The sequence below is a fragment of the Candoia aspera genome, chromosome 13 (assembly GCF_035149785.1).
Source record: "Candoia aspera isolate rCanAsp1 chromosome 13, rCanAsp1.hap2, whole genome shotgun sequence".
In the NCBI taxonomy this organism is placed as follows: Eukaryota; Metazoa; Chordata; class Lepidosauria; order Squamata; family Boidae; genus Candoia; species Candoia aspera.
In genome coordinates, this window is record NC_086165.1 from 11373953 (window position 1) to 11395935 (window position 21983).

The 21983-nt window shown below is 39.2% G+C and overlaps 1 protein-coding gene across 1 annotated transcript in view; it reads left to right on the top strand.

Annotated features, from left to right (window-relative positions):
• Positions 1-21667, top strand: part of EFL1 (elongation factor like GTPase 1) — a 52185-nt gene extending 30518 nt beyond the window's left edge. The window contains exons 16-20 of the mRNA XM_063313860.1: positions 11455-11586; positions 11888-12035; positions 12996-13999; positions 14978-15162; positions 21334-21667. Of these exons, the coding sequence (XP_063169930.1) occupies positions 11455-11586; positions 11888-12035; positions 12996-13999; positions 14978-15162; positions 21334-21522 (1658 nt within the window). The 3' untranslated portion in view covers positions 21523-21667. The remainder of the gene's footprint in view (positions 1-11454; positions 11587-11887; positions 12036-12995; positions 14000-14977; positions 15163-21333) is intronic.
• The last annotated feature ends 316 nt before the right edge of the window (positions 21668-21983 follow it).

The window sequence follows — 21983 nt, forward strand, 5'->3', positions numbered from 1 at the left end:
AGGAGATAAAAGCTGAAAAGAATACAAAAGTAGTTTGACTTACCATTACTTTTGCCCTTGCTCATCTATATTTCCCAAGTTTTACAAAAGAACACTGTTTGCGTGTGTGTTTGTATTCAGTAGTTACCATTTTACAAAGTCCATTCCCTAATACAGTTTACATAATACAGGAAATCTAATACACATCTTTGGATGTTTTTTCTTCTGACAGCCAGGGAGCTTTTAATAATAATCTCCCTTTAGTGAAAAGAGCATCAGAAGGCATGAATTTCCATTTTAAAATGGCTCTGGGCTGGGTGGATGCCAGTGTCTTCATTGTCACCTTCTCCACAAAGCCTAGTAGTGGCAGTGTTTCCCCACAGCTTCCTGTCCTCCTTTGTTTTAGAACTATTCTGTGCAAACATTTGGGCTAATTTTGCACGTTGTGATTCAGTAGCTTGATTATTAAAAGAAGCTGGCTTGAGGCCATTCCAGCTTTATGATGCATCTCTGCTTAGATGGACAGGCGGACGAGCAGAAGAGGGCACTCCTTTTCAGGGACTCGCTATGCAGAGGGAAGAAAACAACAGACTGTGGGAACAAAGGAAGCCAAGCTACAACTCAGTTAAAAGGGGATAATTTTGTTAGCCGTTGGTCACAAAACGAAGAGCACTCAATTAAACCTTACTGTGTTAGGCTGTCCCCACTGCAGGCTTGAAGGCTTATAATTGTGTTGTGATTGGATGTCCCGAATCACTCTCTTGCTAGCACTGTTCATCGTTCTTTGTTTCTTGTCCCTTCACCTTCCAGTTCATCCTTAGGTCTAATATTTGGGGCTGAAAAATGAAAAATACAGCATTATCATGCGCATTTGAATGTCATCCATCTCCTCCCTCTTTTGGGTGGATGTTAAAACAGCACATTTTGGTGGCCTTTGCTTTTTTTTTTTAAGTGTGTTTGGGCATTGTCTCTGTGCAGTTAAAGCTGTTGCTTTGTCAGGTTTCACTGCCAGCTTGAAGGCTTTTAGGTTTATCTGCACTCCTTGTTTGGTACTGTCATATGAAGTTCAACCACCAGTAAATTTGGAAATATATGGCTGTGTCTTTTGGGGGAAAAAAAGTATATCCTACCTTTCTTCAATAAAAGCAAGACACGTGTCTGTTGTGCCTGCTTTCCAGTCATACCATCTTTGCAGCTTTTAAGAGCCCTGCTTCATCAGACTGAGAATCGGATCCAACTGCCTGTTGCAACCGAGAAGCCCTTAAACAGGATATAAAGCATTGTTTCCTGCTATGCAAGTGGAGATGCAGACTTTTCCTAAACATGGAAGTTGCATTCAGTCAGCATCACTAATAAAAGCTCCTCATCTTGCCCTTCTGAATTTGAATAGTTCCTTTAAAAAAAAATGAAATGGCCCCCATCCACAGACTGTGGCAGGCTTCTTTAACCTGGTATTCTTTAGACGTGTTGGACTCCTAAGGTTGGCAGTTCAGGGCAGCCTTATCTGATGGCAGCTGTGAAGCAGGTGTTAGACTCTGTGGAGATGAACAGTGTTGTTTGCAGGGTATTGTAGTTTTATTATTGTAGTTTGGCTCTCTATTTTGGGTGGTTGACATTCTCTCCACTCTCCCTTCCTTGGGGCTGCCACCTTGGGTGTGCATCACACATACCTTTTTCTAGTTCTGATACCTACCCCTTTTCTAAGAAATGGTCAGTGCTGTTTCTTGAAAAATACTGTAGGTAGAAATGTCATCCCCCCCCCCTTTTTTTCTCTCTTCTGTTCCTTAAATTAAGGGAATGGACCAGATTCTGTACAGTCTCATCTTCCAAAAGGACATAGAGTGATCTTCCTCCCCACCAGAAAATCCATCCTTATTGTGACCAGTTTAATGCTAACTCTTGTAATGCTGGCACCTTAAAGAGAAGGCTGCAAGTATCTTGTCAGAGCCTGGTATTTTAATCTGCTTTGATGACTAGTTTTGCCAGGGGAAGTTTTCTATTACATGTGTTAATGTGATGACAGCTCCTCTATTTTAGTGCACATCACACCTTTCTGCAATTGGTAGAGGGAAGCAGTGACTAAATGTTTTGGACAGAAGGCAAAAGTAGCAGTGGGAAAATCACACTAAGAACACACACACACATAGACAAGTTGGAAAGGATTCTTTAGGACATCAAGTCTACCCCTATCAGTGCAGGAATTCAAATTAAAGTGTTCCCTATAAATGGCTGTCCAGCCTCTCCTTACTGCATACATCCAGTAAAGGAAAACCAATCATTTCTTTGGATAATTAAAGCAGCTAATTTACTATTAAATTGCTCTTACAGTGAAGAGGTTTTTCCTAATACTCCTAACAAATTCAGAATCTGCTTTTGTGTGATTATTGGGGTGCTAGAGAAGAGGTCTTGACCATCTTCTATGGGACTGGACTTTTCGCAAGATTCATGCTCTGTCAACATAAACTTCTACTTTGAGATGGAGAATGTATCCACATTTCTTTGTGAAAGCAGCAGAGAATGCAAAAACGGCTCACTTCCTTCCTGATTCTTCCAGTAGAATCTCTCAAGCTGCCTTGTGCTGGATGAAAGATGTAAGATCTCCTAAACCTCATCTCCCTCTCCCTCTAATTCCAGTAACTTTCTAAATGAGGAAAAAAAGGGTTGACGAACTAAAGGTTGTGGGTGCTTGATGAGGTGAAGCTTCCATTAGAAATGATTATTTGTAGATGTTTTTCATCATCCTTCTCTTCGTGTTTCACGTAATGCAAAGCTGCCCACCTGTAGTGCCAGTGCTTTCAATGTGGCAGAAGGGAAAATTTATTAAATACGTGGGAAGAATAGTGTAATCTATTTAATGAATTTATAATAGATTGCAATTTGATTTTGTCAGGGGCACCCCACTATCTTAGTATGATTCCCTCTTAACATATCACTTAATGGGCAGGTATGGTGTCCAGTCTGAAGAAGGCTGCCCTAGACTTGTTAGGACTGTGTTGCTTAAAAAGCTTTGATTCTCAACATTATACATATAAAAATGTACATTCCACCTTTACACATAAATATGCAGATATCAATTCAGAGAGATAGTGTATTGTACAGTATATATAGATTCTCTCTCTCTCTATATATATATATATATACACACACACACACACGGTGTGTGTGTATGCATGCAATCATAATTCTAAAATGTCACAAAGAAACTTAACCCGGATGTACCAAAAATGTGTTATTTGGGAAAACCTTCCTTTTGCCAACCTATTAATAGAAAATGCCAGCAGCATGATATAACCCTGCTTCATTAAAAATTATTGCACTGTTCTATTTTTCAAGAAAGCTTCAGTTTGAAGGGTGGTATATACATTCTAAAAGCAAAAAGATGTTTTTAAAACACTTTTTTTTCTAGAGCAACTATAGTGGTACCCCAAAGATTCAAAACCATTGCAAATGCTTACCTGCTGCTCCTTTGAAGGTTTTAACAGTACAATACTATACCTTGACCATTGTACTTGAAGATACAATTTGCAGAATTTTAATAACACTGGATTGTATTGTAACCTGTCTTTTTAATTGAGAACTGAGATATGGAACTGCTTGTGAGATTCACTGAATGAATTGAGGATTATTAAGATAAAGAGGATGATGTGCTTCACATGCAGCTCAGCTAAAATGTGGTTTGTTTGCTTCTGACTTAGTGTTATAACTTAATATTATATATGAATCATGTCATCATGGCTAGTTAAACAGACCATGTTTTTACAATCCTAATATAGTAATTATGTAAGAATGCAATTGCCATCATCAGTAGGCTTGCTTTCTTGGTTTTTTTTTTTCCAACTAGCAAGAGGTCTGATCTGAAAATTTTCATGGAGTTTGAAGATTGTCATCAGACCTATCCAGTATGTAATCTGGTTGTGTACCATTTTGCTACTTTGTTAGTTAAATAACCATTGCAGTCTCTGATGAAGGGGATGCTAAAATCACAAAGTTTATGCTTTAATGCATTGATGAGGTTCAGGGTAATAATACTGCTCTTTTAATCGAAGCATATTGAAGCATTGAAGCACGACTCTTGCTGGGGATGTTCTCTGAAAGTGGTTAATTTTCAGATTGGTCTTCAGAAACTCATGCACATGTGTATTTTCCCCCAATGCATGCACATGCTTTCCTTTTAAACCATGTCAGCATTAAAATAAGTAATCAGAAGCTTAATAAAAAAAAATCCACAGACTGTATGGCACTTGGCTCTCCTTGTTAACCTAAGTCCCAAGGACTGAAGTGACCTCAAAGATGATGTGGTTTTGGCCACATCACACCATTTAAAGGAAGCAATTGGCAACGATTGCTGTTTTGAAAAGCTGTCATCCTCCTTAGTTTGAGTGTTGTGGCCACAAGCATTTCAGTGGCGTGATGTGGCTGGCTGCTGACTCCCCAGGGCATCATCTAACTTGATTAGGGACCTGGAGAGCAAGTTGGTCAGATACATCAAAAGTGGCAGCAGCAAGAGCGCAGAACACTGGCTCCTGCCATCTCATGTAGTTTTCTTTCCCATCCACAGCTGTTTTGTGTTTTTTATTTTTGTTTTCTATATCTAATCCATTCAGTCTGTGCAAGCAGATCTTCATAAACTACCTATTACAATTTGGTAATTAGTCAAAACAAACTGCTGAAGGTATTAATACTGCAAATTCTTTCTTTGGGTAGGGACTGTATGCCACTGTGAAATACTATTTATAATGCTGAAATCCTCCTTCTCCAGACTCTGAGATCTTTCAGATTATAATGGTTTTATTTCCTGACTGTTCTGGAGTTGTTGGTGTTTTAAACCTGAGACCTGGTCCAGGTATTATGGCCAAACCATAGTTGATGGCAGAGTCGTGGGTGGTCAAGAGCAAGATGTCCTTGAGAGCCACCTTTGTCCACTGCCCTTTGGCTCCCTGCCTAATCTTTCCTGCTTCCAAAGGGGAAGTGAGGAAGGAGGGAAGGAAGGGCAGATTGATCAGCTAAGCAGTAGGGACTGCTCTCCCTTTTACTCATTCCCACTTGCTTGTAAACCTCTTCCCTCTGAACTGGAGGGACAAGGTGGGTAAACTGAGAGTAACAATAAGAGGAAAAGCAATATGATCAAGCAGTGTCAACTGGGGATTCTGTTGAGGAAGAGACTTGGCAGATGCTCACTGGTGTTAGATCTTGTGACATTTCACCCCTCTGACAGGTCTGATTCACTTGCCCACTGGAGCGTAGTAACTCTTGTTTTCCTATGGTGCATGAACTGGGCAAGCTCTGTCTTCCATAAACCCTGGGTTTTTTTCCCAAAAGGATTTGCATTGGACATTTATAATTTCTTAGATTAAAGAAACTCTGCAGAGTATATTTTTAAACTTACCTTTAACCAAAAAAAAAAAATCCATATTGCTTCATGATGTCTGTAAAATTGCGAAAGTGTTTTTGAGTTTGTACTGGCTTGGCTGTGAGTCAGAAAGCTGGCTTTGTTTAATTTTGAGAACTATTCAGAAAGCAAGCAAGCGCAAGAGAAGAGCTATGTTTAGTAACATCAAGGTTATTTGACTTTGGAATACTGCACGGTATTAAACTAAATTAAAAAGAACCTTTCTTGGTTTGGAGTTTTAGAATATGTGACAGAATCTTTAAAGTAAACTTATTATTTATTCTGATAATCCTATCCAGGCAATTATTGACAAATTCTGTACTTGCAAGCAAATCCATTGATAGCTATAGAATTTAACTTTACAGTAGCATTCCTTCTGATGACCGTATTCTTTTTGTGTGTGCGTTTGTTTTCCTTGCCTGCTTTCAGTGCAGTTAGTTAATGTGATTGATGGGAATGAGTTTGGCTTATATTAAGTACCTAACTGGGTCAGTTTAGACTCTGGCATCGAAATTCTCATATTTACACTCAGTTTGGCTTTGTCTTGAACTAGATTTACACATACGCCATAATGTTGTTTGTTTGATTTTGTGATCCTGTGTGATGCCATTGTGGTTTGCAAACCATGGCTTATGGCGTAGTGTGATGAGTGAACCAAATGTTGATCTAGTCTGGCATATTTATGTATTGGCAGAAGGAACAATAGATTTGAACCAACATATATCTTTGTAATACAGCTACAGTATAGTGGAAACCTAAGTGTTGTGTTCCAGAGATGGCATGCGCGCGTGCATATGTATGTATGTATGTATGTATGTATGTAGTTTTATGATTAGATATCAGGATGCTTGAAGTGATCCTGCAACCCATTTTTAATATTCCATTAAACCAATGGCATTTCTTAAATCTGAAGTTCTAGCAGATGGATAGAGGCTTGGTTATATTACTGTCCTGGGAGTTCAGGATTCCAACATAATCTGCCAAATGTCTATATATTAGACATAAAAGTTGCAGAAGACCTATGTGCGTAATGTCCATTAATGCCCACATTAAATCCTACTAACCATACAGTTCAGTTCTCTGGAATGCTGCTAATGAATTCTGTTATCACTAAACTTGTGAACCTTCTGCCTCTCTCTCCTCTCTCTCTGCTTCTCTTGCGCGTCCACCATCCGTCTATATATCTCAGATTAGTGGTTATTTGACTGCAGATAGCACTGTGTGAAGCAGTGTGGTTCCAGAGTAAAACAGCATCCACAATTGGTGCATTCTTTACTGCAAAGTGTCTGGTGTGTTACGTCTCAGTAGTTTTTGTTATATTTTTGTATTTTCCTGTATAACTGGAGGGAGTGTGGGTAGGAGTTTCCTGATTTCATTTGGTGTCTGTTCTTATAGCCTAACAGTAGATTTTATCATTGCTGTATCACTGTGATAACTAGTGTAAGATGGGAGGGGGGATTATTTGATTCTCTACTTTTTTTGTTAATGAAAGAGCAAATTGAGAGACTTTTTGTTGTTGAGAAAAGAAGCCGACATTTGCTTTCCAGAGTTTCTTCTTTGTCTTGGAAGAGATGCTGCCTGGCCTCTGTCTGCTTGTGGCTGATACATGACACCCTTCTTGCAAAGCTCTTTGTTTAGTCAGCAAAAATATTAGCCAGACACATTTAGCTTCAGAGGAGCCTTTGGTGGCAGCCAGGCACTGAAACAAATTAGCCAGCGTGAACACTGGATGATGCTGATGCTACACGCTGGAAGAACAAGAAGATGGAAAAGATTCTCAACAGAATTGATACAAGCAGAGGGTGTTTTATAGCAAGTTCTTCCTCTGTCGTCCTCAGTCTACAAGTATTATTAGCAGGGACACCATATGGACCAGGACAGGAAGCTAATCGAATGCAGTTATTTCCCAGAATGACTTGTACCTTCTATCTTAAGCCAGTTTTTGCCAACCCCAGTGATTTTTATTTATTTTAGGCTTGTGTCAGCTCCTGCAAGCCATTACAAGTGTTCAGAGCTAATGGGAGTCCAAAACTTCTAGAGAGCTGCCAGGCAAGCATCAAAAATAAAAATTAAACCAAGGTATACCTGCCTAAGAAAGATCCTTCTCTTTAGAAACAAAAAAGAAGGGGATTGTGATACACCATTGACTAACCTTTCACTCTTCGATACATCTTTTGCCTTGTCTGCAAACTGCAAGCCTATAGGCTGGGTTTCTGTTTTTTAAATTTATGTATGACACTCAGTGGTTTGGGGCATTTTACAAATAATAACGGGAAATTTTGTATGTGTGTGATAAATCCGTTGTAGCTATTATGGGAGGTAAAAGAAGCAAAAAGTACATCCACAGTTAAGTTCCTAAAATACACTGCTTTTTGGCAATTTCATCCATGTTTTATACGAAGACTCGGTTTTTGTAAGTGTTTAATTCTATCCCATCCTTTGACCATGAAACTCAGGATGGCGTAACTTTTATTTTTCTTCCTCTTATCCGTATGGTATGAGGTAGGTTAGCTGGGAGGTGATGACTGGCTGAAAGCCATCAATGAGTATCATGGCTTAATGGAGATTTGAACTCACAGTTCCTAGGCAGAGTCTAGTTTAACCACCATTCCAATTTCTCCCAATATAGAGCTCTCCGGGTGTGTTACATTACAACTGCCAAAGTCCTGAGCTATGACGAACCTGATAGCCTTATTGGACTTTAATCTCTACACTAAGGCTTTCTCCTCTCAAATTAGCACATTTGCTTTGGTGAATGATAATGTAACCATCTTCCCCTTGTTGAGATGAGCTATGCTCTTCATAGGATTTGATTCTTAGCATCTCCAGCCACCTATTTGGTTTTTCATTAGCGAAGCAGGCATAGGCCACCTTTCACTACACTGGTGTAGGCTTTGTTCTCCTCTCCCATCGTTGTTCCTTTTCAACTGATGCATCTTGTTTTTCTCAGGCTGTGAATATGCATACAGAACACTTCCATGTTCTCATCCCCAGATGGGAAATACTACAGGCATACAAGAAACACCAGTGTTTCTCAACCACTGATAACTCTGGTGGATTTTGAGGACTCATGAAATGTTTACTAGAACTACTCTCCTAGACATATTGCTGTATAATACTGGGGGCTCTGGAGTCAAAATTCTTATTTCACTGATCTGAGACCCAGCCTGAATAGTTATGGGCACTGTTATGATTTTGTTTTTTAACATAAATATTTCATAACTTTTCTTAAAGGGTTTCCAAAACATACCAAATTGACACTCTCTTTCTCTTTTTGTTTGTCTGTTATTGTTTTAACCCTGAAAAGATGAGGAGACGTGTTTTCCGTGTTGCAGTTTCACTTAATGGATACGTGGTTCATTTTCGTTTTTTGCATCCATAAGGACTTTCCTTGCCAGCCTACATATGACATTAGTTATCTGTTTGGAGGCTCAAGCAGAACTTTTTCTTGATTTAAGAAGGCTCCCTGTGACAAAACTTGATAATCTCGGGATTAGTTCCATTTCCGAGGGAATGTTACATACGAACACCTCTAAGAACTTCAGTAAATCTCGACTTTTGCGAGATGAGTTGAGTGCCTCTGCTTTTTTAGAACTCAAAAGAAACAAAGACATGTTCACTTGATGTTTAAAACTGAACTGAAAATTCATTTTTAGCTCACAGGCTCCCACCCACATTAAGCAAGTGAGGGATTCTGTATTTATTAACAAATTGATAAGATCTCTCTCTCTGGACCACACTGGTTTTATAATTATTTATCTGTGTAGGGAGGAGGGGACTTTTAAAGCTGAAGTGCACTTCTTGTCTGACCATTAAGGATGGGGAAAATATATATATTTGGTTTGCATTTTAATGTAATTAACATTTCTCAAGCCATTATGCAAAGTGGAATGCAGTTATGTTTTGATATTTGCATTTTCCTGGATTCTGTGACACAGTTTGAAATACATTGAAAAATGTGTATACTGGTGTATGTAAAAAGTGCATGTCTTAAGTGAAATAATGTACAAATGCATTATATGAGAGAAAATTGCATGCAAAAATACACATGTTGGCAGAATTTTATCCAAGCATGTAGTGTTAAGAAAACTGCACACAAAAAAGTACAGAAAATTATTTTTTAAAACAAATTCTCAAAATGAAGCAGAAACAAGAAATAAGCCTAAGTAAAAAAAGGAACTGGTCAAAAACTAAACTCATATTCATCCATATCTCTTCATTTTGGGGAGAATTTAGAAGTAGAAATCGTGTAATTAAAAAACAAAAACAAACCTCCTAATGTAGCCAGAATAAGAAACAAGGAATTGTTTTTGTTGGAAAAGAATCATGTCAATAAACTTTGTTTTGGAGCAATTGCCATTAAAATTAGACAGCGTGACACATGAATCTTATTAATATCATCCAGGAATGGTAATGACAAGCATGTTTGAGCTGTTCCCATTGTTCTGTTTCATGCCATCTGTTCATACACCCACAGTGGTGAAGACTTTTTAATCTAAAAATTGAAAAAAGGTAATTTACTGGCTGCTCATGCTGTTGCTGGTGGCCTGGAAGTATGAGTTCTTTTCTCATTTCCATTTTGGTTAATTTTTACAGCATTTTAAATAGCTTCGTTAAAGTTAAAATGCCATTCTTGTGGGTAGTGCTTGGTACCATCCAATTATTACTGGTATTTTAGACTTGATAGCAGTGTCAATGCAAGATAATAACTGTTATAAACTCATTTGGAAGAAAATGTACACCATAGGAAACTGTTTACAAAAGGAAGCCCTAGGCTTTGAGAATAATAAGTTCAGGTCTTAGGAAATTCAACTTTAATTAGCTGCCTGCTTGTTTTGCAAGTAAAATATAAGAATAGTTGAAAAATTCAACCATTACATTCTCCCTGGACATTATCCTAAAATCTAATGTTTCTATAGCTTGTTTTATTTAATCGTGAATTGCATAGAGAGCAAGTATTTTCCAGTACATATCAGACATGAAAGATATGGCTACAACAGTGAAAACTGAAAGAGTCTTATTTGTACCTTTGGTCTGAGCGTCTTTGCTAGGTATTTTTCTACCATCAAAAAGCCAGTCCAGATGATGGAGGGCAGACAGATGCTAGAAAGTGAACTCTAGCAATTGCAAACACAAACTCCATTGAATTCATCACAGTGCCTTGGTTTTGTCAGCATGACTTTCTCCATTGGATTGAATGGTAGCCGTATGGAGAAGTGTATATTGTTAGAGATACATAAATAAGCCGCAGCAGCATCAACTCAAGAGAGAGAGAGATCCTCTTCTTTTCCTAACAGTGATGGCTACGTCTAAGTGTCATACCATCTCTAGTGACATTACAAAAAGAAAAGAATGTATAGGATCAGGCACTATGTGTATGCCTATAATATGTTCACAGATAGCCTGATTTCTATTTTTGGTCAAGGGAGCGTTACTCTAGCAAACGGAATCCAAAGGAGAGGTAAGCAGATATTTAAAAAGGGCTGATTCCACTAAATTATATTGAGTGCAGGAAAAAATACTGCAAACAGAGATATAATGAAGGGATAACACTTCCCCTTATTCAGAGATGGATTACCATAGCCAAGAACAGATTTAGCCTAACTTGTGTGTCTCTAGATATCCCTTTAAATTGGCTAATAAACATTTTTTTAATGGGAATTGGGACAGCATTACATTAGGGGAGGAAACATTGTCCCTCTCCTGGTAATGGGATGGCCTCCCTTGGCTGCAAATATGGGGAACTTTGGATTTTTGTTGGACTACAACATCTAGCAGCTCCAGCCAGCCTGGGCAATGGTAAGGGATACTGGGAGTTGTAGTTCATCACTATTTGGGAAGCCAGAGATTCCCTATCACTTATCTGTAACGATGCCTTTAGGAAACAGTGTGTCTCTTTGCATAAAGACGCTTTGCAGCTTCCCACTTCCTCTGATCTGTACATGCTGTGCCTATCATAAAAGTGGATATATAATCAAAGTTCAAATGTGGCATGTGTTATTTTTAATGTTTTTGTGTAGCCTTTAGCGAAGGGAACTGCTATTTATGGAATATGTATTTTGAATTCCCATTTTGATGTCTTTTAGGAATAGGTGGCTTGCAAGAGTTTGTTTTAAAATCAGCAACCCTGTCGTCATCTCCAGCTTGTCCGCCGTTTAATCCACTCAACTTCGAAGCAACACCGATTGTACGCGTTGCTGTTGAGCCAAAACACCCAAGTAAGAATATTCTCTCTTTTATTAAAGAGGGTATTTCCATTGGAAGCACCTCTGAAAAAAATTACAAGAATGAAAAAAGGTGGTAGGAAAAGTACTGGGATAAGGAAGCTGTGATTACATTGGGATGTAGGGCATTCATTCTAAAGGACGGTCATGGATTTGATATGACTCTGTACTTAGAATAAAAAATTTCATTCCAGGTTATGCTCTCCTTTTCTGTAGCTCTCTTGTTGTACTGTATGATTCTTTCAAATGAAATACTCCAGCAGTGTATTGTTTGAGCCTGCTTTTGACTTTCCAGGTGAGATGCCTCAGTTGGTTAAAGGAATGAAGCTTTTAAACCAAGCTGATCCATGTGTACAGATTTTAATCCAAGAGACAGGCGAGCATGTCTTAATTACTGCAGGAGAAGTCCATCTTCAGCGCTGTTTGGATGACTTGAAAGAAAGGTGGGCTATGGGGAAGACAAAAGGGAAGGAACAAGGAAGACATGCTTACAGTTCAGTTGGCTTTGTGCAACATTATTAAGGAATTTAGACTCATAATAGATTTATCTCTGGGGAGGAATAGAAACCTGTTACTCAGTGTCCTCATCAAATCAGAGACAAGTGCTATTATGACATACACCCACTCCTCATTTAGTGACTACCTCAGTTAGTGACCATTCACAAATACAACGGTAATAAAAAAATCATTTTCTGACCAATGCATGCATTTACAACCAGATTTCGTGCACCTGACAATGCACCCCAGAGTGAGAGTAACGCTGGCGTAGCTGTACGAGAGAACTTTGTCTGAATGAGACAGCAGCAACCAGTGATCTTAGCAGCCTCTCTCTCTCTCTCTCTCTCTCTCTCTCTCTCTCATATGTTCACTTAGCAACTGTTTCACTTAACAGCCTGGTCATTGGAACATAACTTGGTCACTAAACAAGGAGTGGGTATAGTTGGAGAAGCTGGAAAAGAATCTGTCCCCTCCAATTCACTTACCTAGCTGTTGCTGCAACTAGCTAGTAATAGTTGGGGTGATGGAAAATAGATTACCTTCTGACCATAACAACATCAGGAATGCTGCAGATTCAAAATTGGGTTCACACGTAACCATCCTGCATCCTGCGAGGCCAGATAGCCAAGTTAGTGGTAGTTGCTAGCCTCACATGCAATAAAATGAAAACATGTCTCCTTTCTTTGTGCCCATTTTTTGTAAAATCAATAATTTTCTTAGAAGCTAGCACTCTCTGAAGGTACAGTGGGTGTTTTGACAGTAAGGCAGGAAAGAAATATTTTGAATAATAATCTGATCACCCAGAAGCACGATGCTGGGATCAGGTGATAATGAGGGTTAACTTATCAGTGGACTTAAATGGTATCTGCTCTCAGGCCTGACTCTAGCTTCTTGGCTCTCCGTAGGTTTGCCAGGATAGAAATCAGTGTATCAAAGCCAATTATCCCGTTCCGAGAAACCATAACAAGACCTCCAAAAGTTGATATGGTGAACGAAGAAATAGGAAAGCAGCAGAAAGTTGCTGTCATACACCAGAGTAAGGAGGAGCAGAATAAAATCCCTGAAGGTGTGCAAGTGGATTCAGATGGACTTATAACAATATCAACACCAAACAAATATGCCACTCTTAGCGTACGGGCAACACCACTTCCGGAGGAGGTAACCCAGCTGCTGGAGGAGAACAGTGAGTTAATTCGAACCATAGAACTGTTTACCTCTTCTCTTAACGAAGACAAGAAAACAGAGGAGATGAATCAGAAGACTCTCAGCCGGATACAGGAGTTCAAACAAAAACTAAAACAAAGCCTGCAGGGCCGGAAATGGAGGAATGCCGTTGAAGGAATCTGGTCCTTTGGCCCCCGAAAGTGTGGCCCTAACATCTTACTGAATAGATGTGAAGGCTACAGCAGGTCTATTTGGCAGTGCCTAGAAGGCATCAAGCTGGCAAAAGAGGCAAGTCTGTATCGGGATTTTGACAACAGCATAATAAATGGGTTTCAGCTGGCTACACTCTCAGGACCAATGTGTGAGGAACCACTGATGGGTGTCTGCTTTTCTGTGGAGAAATGGGACATGAGCAGATTTGCTGAGCAGATGTCACTTAACCGGCAGGATTTAGACAAGGGAAAAGCCACAGAAGAGACGGGCGGCGAGGAGGAACCCTCCCCTCTGTCAAGGACCGATACCAAACCCCTGTCTGAAAACAAACTCCAAGATGATGATAGGTGCAACCTAAAATCACTGAACAAGCGTAAAGGGGAGATGTTAAACACAGACTGTTACGGCCCTTTCTCTGGCCAGCTGATTGCAACCATGAAGGAAGTGTGCCGCTATGCCATGCAAGTCAAGCCGCAGAGGCTTATAGCCGCCATGTACACCTGTGAAATTATGGCCACAGCAGAAGTACTGGGTAAAGACCAAAAATGTAACCTGTATAGCAGGAGTAGTTGCTGGGAGATGACATCTGTAGGAGGAGGGCGTGGTTAGAGAGCAGACTGCGGGCAACTGGTGTTTGCTTAGCACAGTGTTTTTCAAACCTGGCAATTTTAAGATGTGTAGACTTCAACTCCCAGAATTGGCTGGGGAATTCTGGGAGTTGGTTTGAAAACACTGGCTTAGCAGATTCTTTTCTTTTTCTTTTTCTTTTTCTTGCTTCAGTATATACAGTAGGCTCATAACTAAACTTATTAGCCACTTAAGTGAACACTTTTTTCTATATGCTTACCAGTTCCTGATTCTTAAGATCTTCTGGTTGACACCATTACATTCTTGTTTTTGTTGTTGTTATTAAACTTCCCAATAACCAACATTTCCTGAGCAGATTACCTAGCTATTTAAAACATTAGAACTGAAAAATAATTTGATAGTGACAATACCTAGATCAGCTTTCCCCAACCTGGTTCCCTTCAAAGATTTTGGACTGTAGTGCCTAGAATTCCCAGGAAATGACTGATTAGCAGCCAAACAGATCTGGATGGTGTCTGGTTTAATTAAATTAATTAATCAGTTTGATTTGGTATGACCTCCCACTCCAAAAAAACAATTGGGGAAGGTTGATTTCTAATGTAAGTTTGAATGGGTAGCTTATTATGTGAGTTATTTTTATTTAACATCCCAAATGCCTTAACCCTTCTGTTGTTGCTGCGATTGTGCTGTGAATAGCATTTGCTCCAACCCTGAGCTTCAATTCTCCCTTCCCCCCTTCTCGTTCTCAAAATCTTTTCTACATTCTGAATGATAGGTTGCCACGAATACTATTCCTTAAAACTTTGTTTCCTTTGCCATGCATATTAATTGGGCTTCCTAATTCAGTAACTGTGTCTCTGAATGGACAAATAGTCCATTGGTGAGAGGTCCAATTAAATAATAACACTCCATGCTTTGGCAGGTCGTGTCTACGCCGTCCTATCCAAACGAGTTGGTCGAGTATTGCAAGAGGAAATGAAGGAAGGGACAGACATATTTATCATCAAGGCGTTGTTGCCGGTGGCAGAGAGCTTTGGTTTTGCTGATGAAATCAGGAAGAGAACAAGTGGCCTGGCCAGTCCACAGCTGGTGTTCAGTCACTGGGAGGTAAGGTTTCTGTTCACCCCCTTATGAATCAATACATGATTTCCTATGGTTGAATAATAAGGGGGAGAGGGAAGAAGCTGAACTGTGGCCAGGATTTAAAAATGTACTTTTGATATCTCCTATTACGTGTTTCAGAATTCTTCTGTCCTGTTTCAGTAGTTTCACCTGGTATAGATCATGAGAGCCTTGTGAGCTTGCATTGAAGACCCACTACTGACATGCTTTCAGCGGTGACCAGCAACAAGGCAAAAATGTTGCCAACTTCTCCTAGTTATGTGTTTCCGCTAAGTATAGAAATAAGGCTTTCATTAGAGTTTCCATTAGGTAGGAAAGGTTGGTTTCCAATTTCCTCCAGAGATTGATTCCTTTCTTCGTACAGTTACCCAGTGAAAAGAAAGCAGAATTGAAGTATTTTCTTTCCTTATCTGCTGACAGTAGAACATAGTCATTTGATGAAATTGATTATCAGTAGTTTCAGAACAGAGAAAGGGAATCCTTCATTACTTATTTATTTTTATTATTCCAATTTCTCTCACCGCCCATCTCCCCCTGAAAATATATAAAATTCCCCCTGAAATATATAAAAATAGATAAAATTCCCCCTGAGAATTATATAAATCAAAATTGACTTCTAGAACTTGCAACCATGAGGTATGCTAAGGATTGATTAGATACATTTTAAAGGATAATCGTAGAACTTAACAAAAGCTAGCGACATTTATGAGAAGAGCTGTGTTAGCCAAAATCAGAAGGAATATGGTAGCATCTTTTCCAACCAGCAAATTTTATTAAAAGGTATAAACTGTCATGAGTTACAGCTCCCTTCATCACATGCTTGGAGTGGCTGAACTGATGTAGGATTTAAATTGGGATGAGGTGGGGGTGGGGAAAGGGAGAGGAAAACAGGTTGATTATGCAAATGTGGGACAGCTGATAAGTACCTTATCAATTAACAATTGTAATGTGTTAAAAACACATTGTGTTTGTTGAGATCTTTTGTGATACTTAAGTAGAATCTGTTCTGTTAGTGGACTTCCCAGAGCCATTGGGTTACCTATTGATGGATCTCTGAGCTCCTTAAGCATAGCTGCTCTTTAGTTAACAAATTAACCAGCCAACAGAAAGAGAAAACACTTACCTTTTTGGTGGGGATGGGGGATGCTTGGTGAAAAGTATTATTTTTAGAAGCTAGAATATTTCTAAATGCCGAAATAGATACAGTACATTAAATATTTAGGTTTCTGAAGCCTGTTTGTGGGATGATCATAGTAATAAAATAAGTGGATCTCCTGCATTCCCCCCAGTTTTTTATCTCCTGATCATTCTTCTTAAACTGTATTTCTCTCGAACCATGTAATTTACAATCAAGAGGTTTTGAGAGGAAGATGGTTTAAGGAACAGAGAAGAATAAAAGACATCCCTTTTCTAAGCTGGTAGCTCATTTGCAATCTATTCTCTCTCCTTTTTTTTTTTTTTTTGGAAATCTGTATCAAAAAAATACAGACATGGGTACAAAATAATTCTCAGGTAGGTCTGCCTGTACCCCTTGCTGTGTTAACAAAGACAATAAAGAATGTCTTGCTAACTGCCTTGTGCAAGGCTGTGTTTTTATTTTCCTGAGCATGGTTTAAAAATTCAGGATCTGTCACACTCCTCCTGGCATCAGAATTGACATTCTAACTTAAATCTCCCCCCTCTTTCTTCCATTTCTACTTGCTTGACTGGCACCAAGGAAAACAATAGCAGGCAGGGTTTATGAAAAACCAGACAACCCGTGACCCGTTGGGTCATCATTTCAGAGATATTTCCATACCAGATTCCTCAATGCCTTCAACAATGGCAGAGCTTCTAATGTACTAGAAAAGTTCCTAAAAATTCAGGGAGACATTCAGAGATGCATCTGCCTTGAAAATAGCCCGTTTGAACTGTATTGCACAGTCAAACACCAAGAGCTGACCACAGGAAATGTTTTATGACATTTTGTATTATGTCATAAAATATTTTATGATAATTTTTATGTCATAAAATGTTTTATAAAATTTGCCAAATTTCTATTCCACGGGAGTCATGGGTCCCAGAGATTGGTCGCATTCTGTAAATTAGCCCATTTGAGGTACCTTGGTTCAAAAATTGTTGCCCTATGATGCACTGTTTCGCCTAGTTAAAGGTTACAAAGTATCAAAGAGACATGAGACTTTTAGTAGTATATAGATAGATAGGATTGCTGTTTTAGCCATCATCCTTAATGGGTCTGAATACTTCCCCTGACTTCCTTCATAATCACCATTTGGAATGCCATGTAGTTGAAATTTTCAGTGGCTACCAATGAATATAACTGAATTAGAAGAGATAGGAATTTCTTGTAAGCTTTATCAAGGCAAGGTACAGGCAACAGCTACAAAGCCATCCCTGTCTCTGAGGAGTTTTCTCCGCCACTGGATTCCCCTAACAAAGGGGCCATCATGAGAGCAAATCCAGACCCTGTTTAGAGGCATCTGAGGCTGCTTTATAACGTGATGAGGATTTCCAGTCGAAGCGAATATTTGTAGCTCAGGGTTGAACTGTGGAGTCCTTTGTGCTTTCTGAGCCTTGTTTTTTTTGCAGGCGTTTCATTGCCAGGCTAGGCAACATCTTCAGTGCGAACAGGGAGAGGGCCTTGCTCTCAGTTTATATACCGTGGCTTGCCCTGCTTGTGTTGGTGGGGGTGGTGTTCTCTCCTTGGGAGTTCCTTGATTGGGATGTTGTTTGCTGCTTGGTTGATTGCCTGAGTTAATAGCTCCTTGATTAGGGTATATTGTGCTGTTTGTTCATCTGGTATTAATCCTAGTGTTAATCTTTGTATATCTGGGTATTGATTGCTAGCCAGGAGGTGTTCTGGTCTTTTGGCTTTTCTATTGTCTCTTCTGAATGGTATGTAAATGTTGTTTACCTCTGTGTGTCTGTTGATGGCTGCTTTGTCTGAGTGCCAGGCTTCCAGGAATTCTCTGGAGTTTTTGGATTTGGCTTGGTTTAGGATGCTCACAGTTTCCCAGTTGAAACTATGGTTGAGTCTGTCCATGTGCTGTGAGATTAAGGAGTTCTCATCATGTGTTCTGGCTGCTAGTTGGTGTCTGTCCTACCTAGTGGCTGCTATAGTCCTTACACTGTATATTGTAGATAACTCCTGTTTTTTCTTCTTGGGCTACTGGGTCTTTTGGGTTACCTAGGATGTTTTGAAGAGTTTTAGTTGGTTTATGTGCTACGGTGATGCCATGTGGTTGTAACAGTCTGTTGGTGGTTTCTGAGATGTTTCTGATGTATGGCAGTTATCCTTTTCATAGCTTCTGTTGGTTGGGTTGTAGTGGGTTGGGTGGTGAGGCACTTTTTGATTAAGTTGAGCGGGTATCCATTTGCTGGAAGATGTTGTATAGGCAGTCTGTTTCCTTTTTCTGGTGTTCTGGGTTGCTGCAGTGCGTAAGCGCTCATCTGGGGATTTCAGTTTGCCCATCCCTTCCTTGTCTGATGTTTCATTGCTACATATATCTTTTCTAGAATCAAAATATATTTATGATTGTAATCATAGATCACGACATAGTGCAATATAGAATAACCATAAAATTTAAAATACAGGGCAAAAAACAAGCACCCCCCCATAAAATATTGATTAAAATATAGCTATCTTAAATGTTTACCTGACATTGCAATACTAGTCAATTCTATAAATTATTTAAGGCCAATCCTAAAACTACTACTTAGCCCAAAGACTAAAAATCAACCAGTTCTAAGTTTAAAAGATGATGAAATAAAAATGACTGCCATGGAGAATTCTGTAGCTTTTGTAGTAGTGATTTTTATCAATCCAGTGTTTTTATTGTATCACAGAAAACGAATTCAAAGCTAGATACAGGTGTAATTCAGGGAAAAGGTGATGTCTTTACTGCAATGCAGTTTGTGTAATGTTGTAAATTAGCAATAATCTATAATACAAATATCAATTTTAGCAACTTTAACTATGTTTGGCAAGGTGCATCATGTATGCCTGAAGCTTATTCATTTATCTACTTGACTGCAAAATGCTGATGTGCATAACTCATCCTGGGCCACTAGTTGTACAGTATCAGATTTAATTTGGGTCCATGATTTAATACTATTCTGATATTGTATAATTTATTATTTCCTGTTACCTGAAATTTATTTTCTTTAGCTGTTTCCCAGCTGGTTGGTTGGTTTAAATATATTGCCAGCTATCAGATTTTATTGTAAGCACATTTTTATTCCTATTTTTTCATATCCCCATGTTTTATAGAGAGCTTTTCTGCTAAAGACAGCTGTTCTTTTCATCAGTTCCTGTGCTGTTTATACCTGGCTGTGATATAGACTTGCTCAGAGGCTAACATCAACAGCCTTCACATTATTTTTCGGGGAAGATATGTTATAATAGCCATGGTAGAAAGTGATTGATTGGCTAATATCTGTGGAGTGTTTTTAATAACAGTACAATGAAACACCTGTTTTCTTTTTACTATTGGGCATTTAGGAGTGTATGTAATTGTTAATTGGGTGAAACAGAATTGACTCTAAAACTTGTTTTTGTTAAGATGCTATCTGAGGCATTTCCAGTGATCAGTTCTAGAGTTTATGCAGATGGTAGGCTTAAGTCTTTCAGACAGAAGAGGAGGAGCACTGCTCCCTCTCCTCATATTTTGTGATTTCTTTTTTGTTTGTGAGTGTGTGTTTCATGCTTTCTCTAAACATCTGGTTTCAGCAAATCTGGAGTGTTTGACTGAGTGACCAGCCAGAGAAATCTAGGACTAGGATTTAATCAGGCATGAATCTCATTGGGATCTCATGTGGCAAGGGTGAAATGGAATAACTGCATAGCATACATTGATGATGCCATGCAGATCATAAGGTAGATATGTGTTGTTAAGTCTATCCATGCTTTGGAAAGCTGTTCATACTAGCTGTTCTATTTTTGTTTTGTTTTATTTCTACCCTCCCTTTTTAGCGCAATAGCAGCTTACAAAGAGAAACATTACTGCCATTCAAGAAGCTTTTTCTCTCTCAAGAGGCTTGGTGAGAGGTAGCTGACCTGGTTTTATAGATACCTGGAGATGGTTTTAATTATCCTTTTTCAAGCAATTTGTTTTACTGCTCTTCCATAGTGTGTGCATTTTGCTTACGATTTGGCTATAATTGTTCTTAACTGTGAAGCTGCGGGCAAGATTTAAGGAAGTTTAAACCTCTCCCCCCAAAGGCATTGCCTATCACTTCCATAGTCCCCAGCATGGAAGATCAATGTCCAGAGATTGGGAGTGATGAGAATAGTAACCCACCACATTTGGCTAGCACCAGTTTAGGGAAGACTTAATTAAACAAAAAGTAAGCTTATTTTGGCTCCTGCAAAAAAAGACAATGTGCAGTGTTGCCAGAAAAGTTGAATTAGAAACAGATACCCTTCGATGCAAAGGTGCAGTCTACTACTTTCATTTTGACTCACTGCAGTACATATTGGAAGCTAATAAGTATTTTCAGCGAAAGATGAGCTGTGTCATGAGGTTAGGGGTGGTAGAGGACCATTTTCCTTTGCTGATTTGATTACCACAAAGAAGTTCTCTCCTTAAGTGTTTCTTTTAAGCAGCTACATTTTCTAGGTTTGTTCCACATGCCACACTCAATCATTCAGAAACCTTAGCAGACCCTATTGAAGAAATTCACACTTGCCGCATGTGTTTCTTGGAGCTTTCGGGGAATTCTGTATTCCCTCCGAGCCACACAGCCCAGGACAGCTTTCGCCTGCCCATGGCCTCCAGATGTGATCAGACTACAACTCCCAGAATTTCACACTGAGCATTCTGGGAGCTTATTTGTCTGTCTATCTCTTCCTTTGATTGTGTTTTTATACTGCCGGACTTCAGATGAGTCCTGGCTGTGTACAAGGTATGAAACAATACTCCAGGGCAGTAAATCAAGATAAAATAGTAAAACAAAATAAGCAGTGCCAGCTGATCTAGAAAATGTCAGATTGGGGAAAGCTAGGATGTCAAGCAGAAGCTCATTTGAACTGTATTTTCAAGTGGAATCTTTAGATTTTGTTTTTTCTCTGGTTGCCTGACTGGAAAATTACTATTTTCAGGCTGTTCTTCCTCCCTTTGATTAATGCTCCTCTTCGTACAATTCCTCTTTTTCCAGGTCATTTCGGATGATCCATTTTGGGTACCAACCACCGAGGAGGAGTATTTGCACTTTGGGGAGAAAGCCGATTCCGAGAATCAGGCTCGCAAGTACATGAATGCTGTGAGGAAGCGGAAAGGACTGTATGTAGAAGAGAAAATTGTGGAGCATGCTGAGAAGCAGAGGACTCTCAGCAGAAACAAATAACTGTTGCTTTTTCCTTAAAAGCAAGCAAATTATCTTCTGTTCCAGAGATTCAGAAAAGTCACCTTGGATGTGCTGAGCTCCATGGCTTTCCTTACACTTGGTTGTCTGTGGCTTGCGTTTGAATAAACTGAAGCTTTCTATTTTCCTTCTGGTGAACTTCCAAACTTTCTGCCTTCTGGAAACACTTTTCACGTCAACTAAGTCAGCCAAGGAATGTCTGCAGATCTGCCACAGAATCCCCACATAAGCCTGGGGTAGTAGGTCTGCAATCTTTTGTCAGATTAAATCAGGTCAAAAATGGTAATGGATGAAAAAGTACCCTTGATTCATCAGCAGAGTTTTAGAAATGTACAATTGTGACTAAAGTGTTGTTGCTTTTTTTAAAGCAGCTGTTGGTAAGTGCCATCATAACAGTCACTTGCCCTTTGTGGAAAGGAGGAAGAGATGTCTCTTCTAACGAG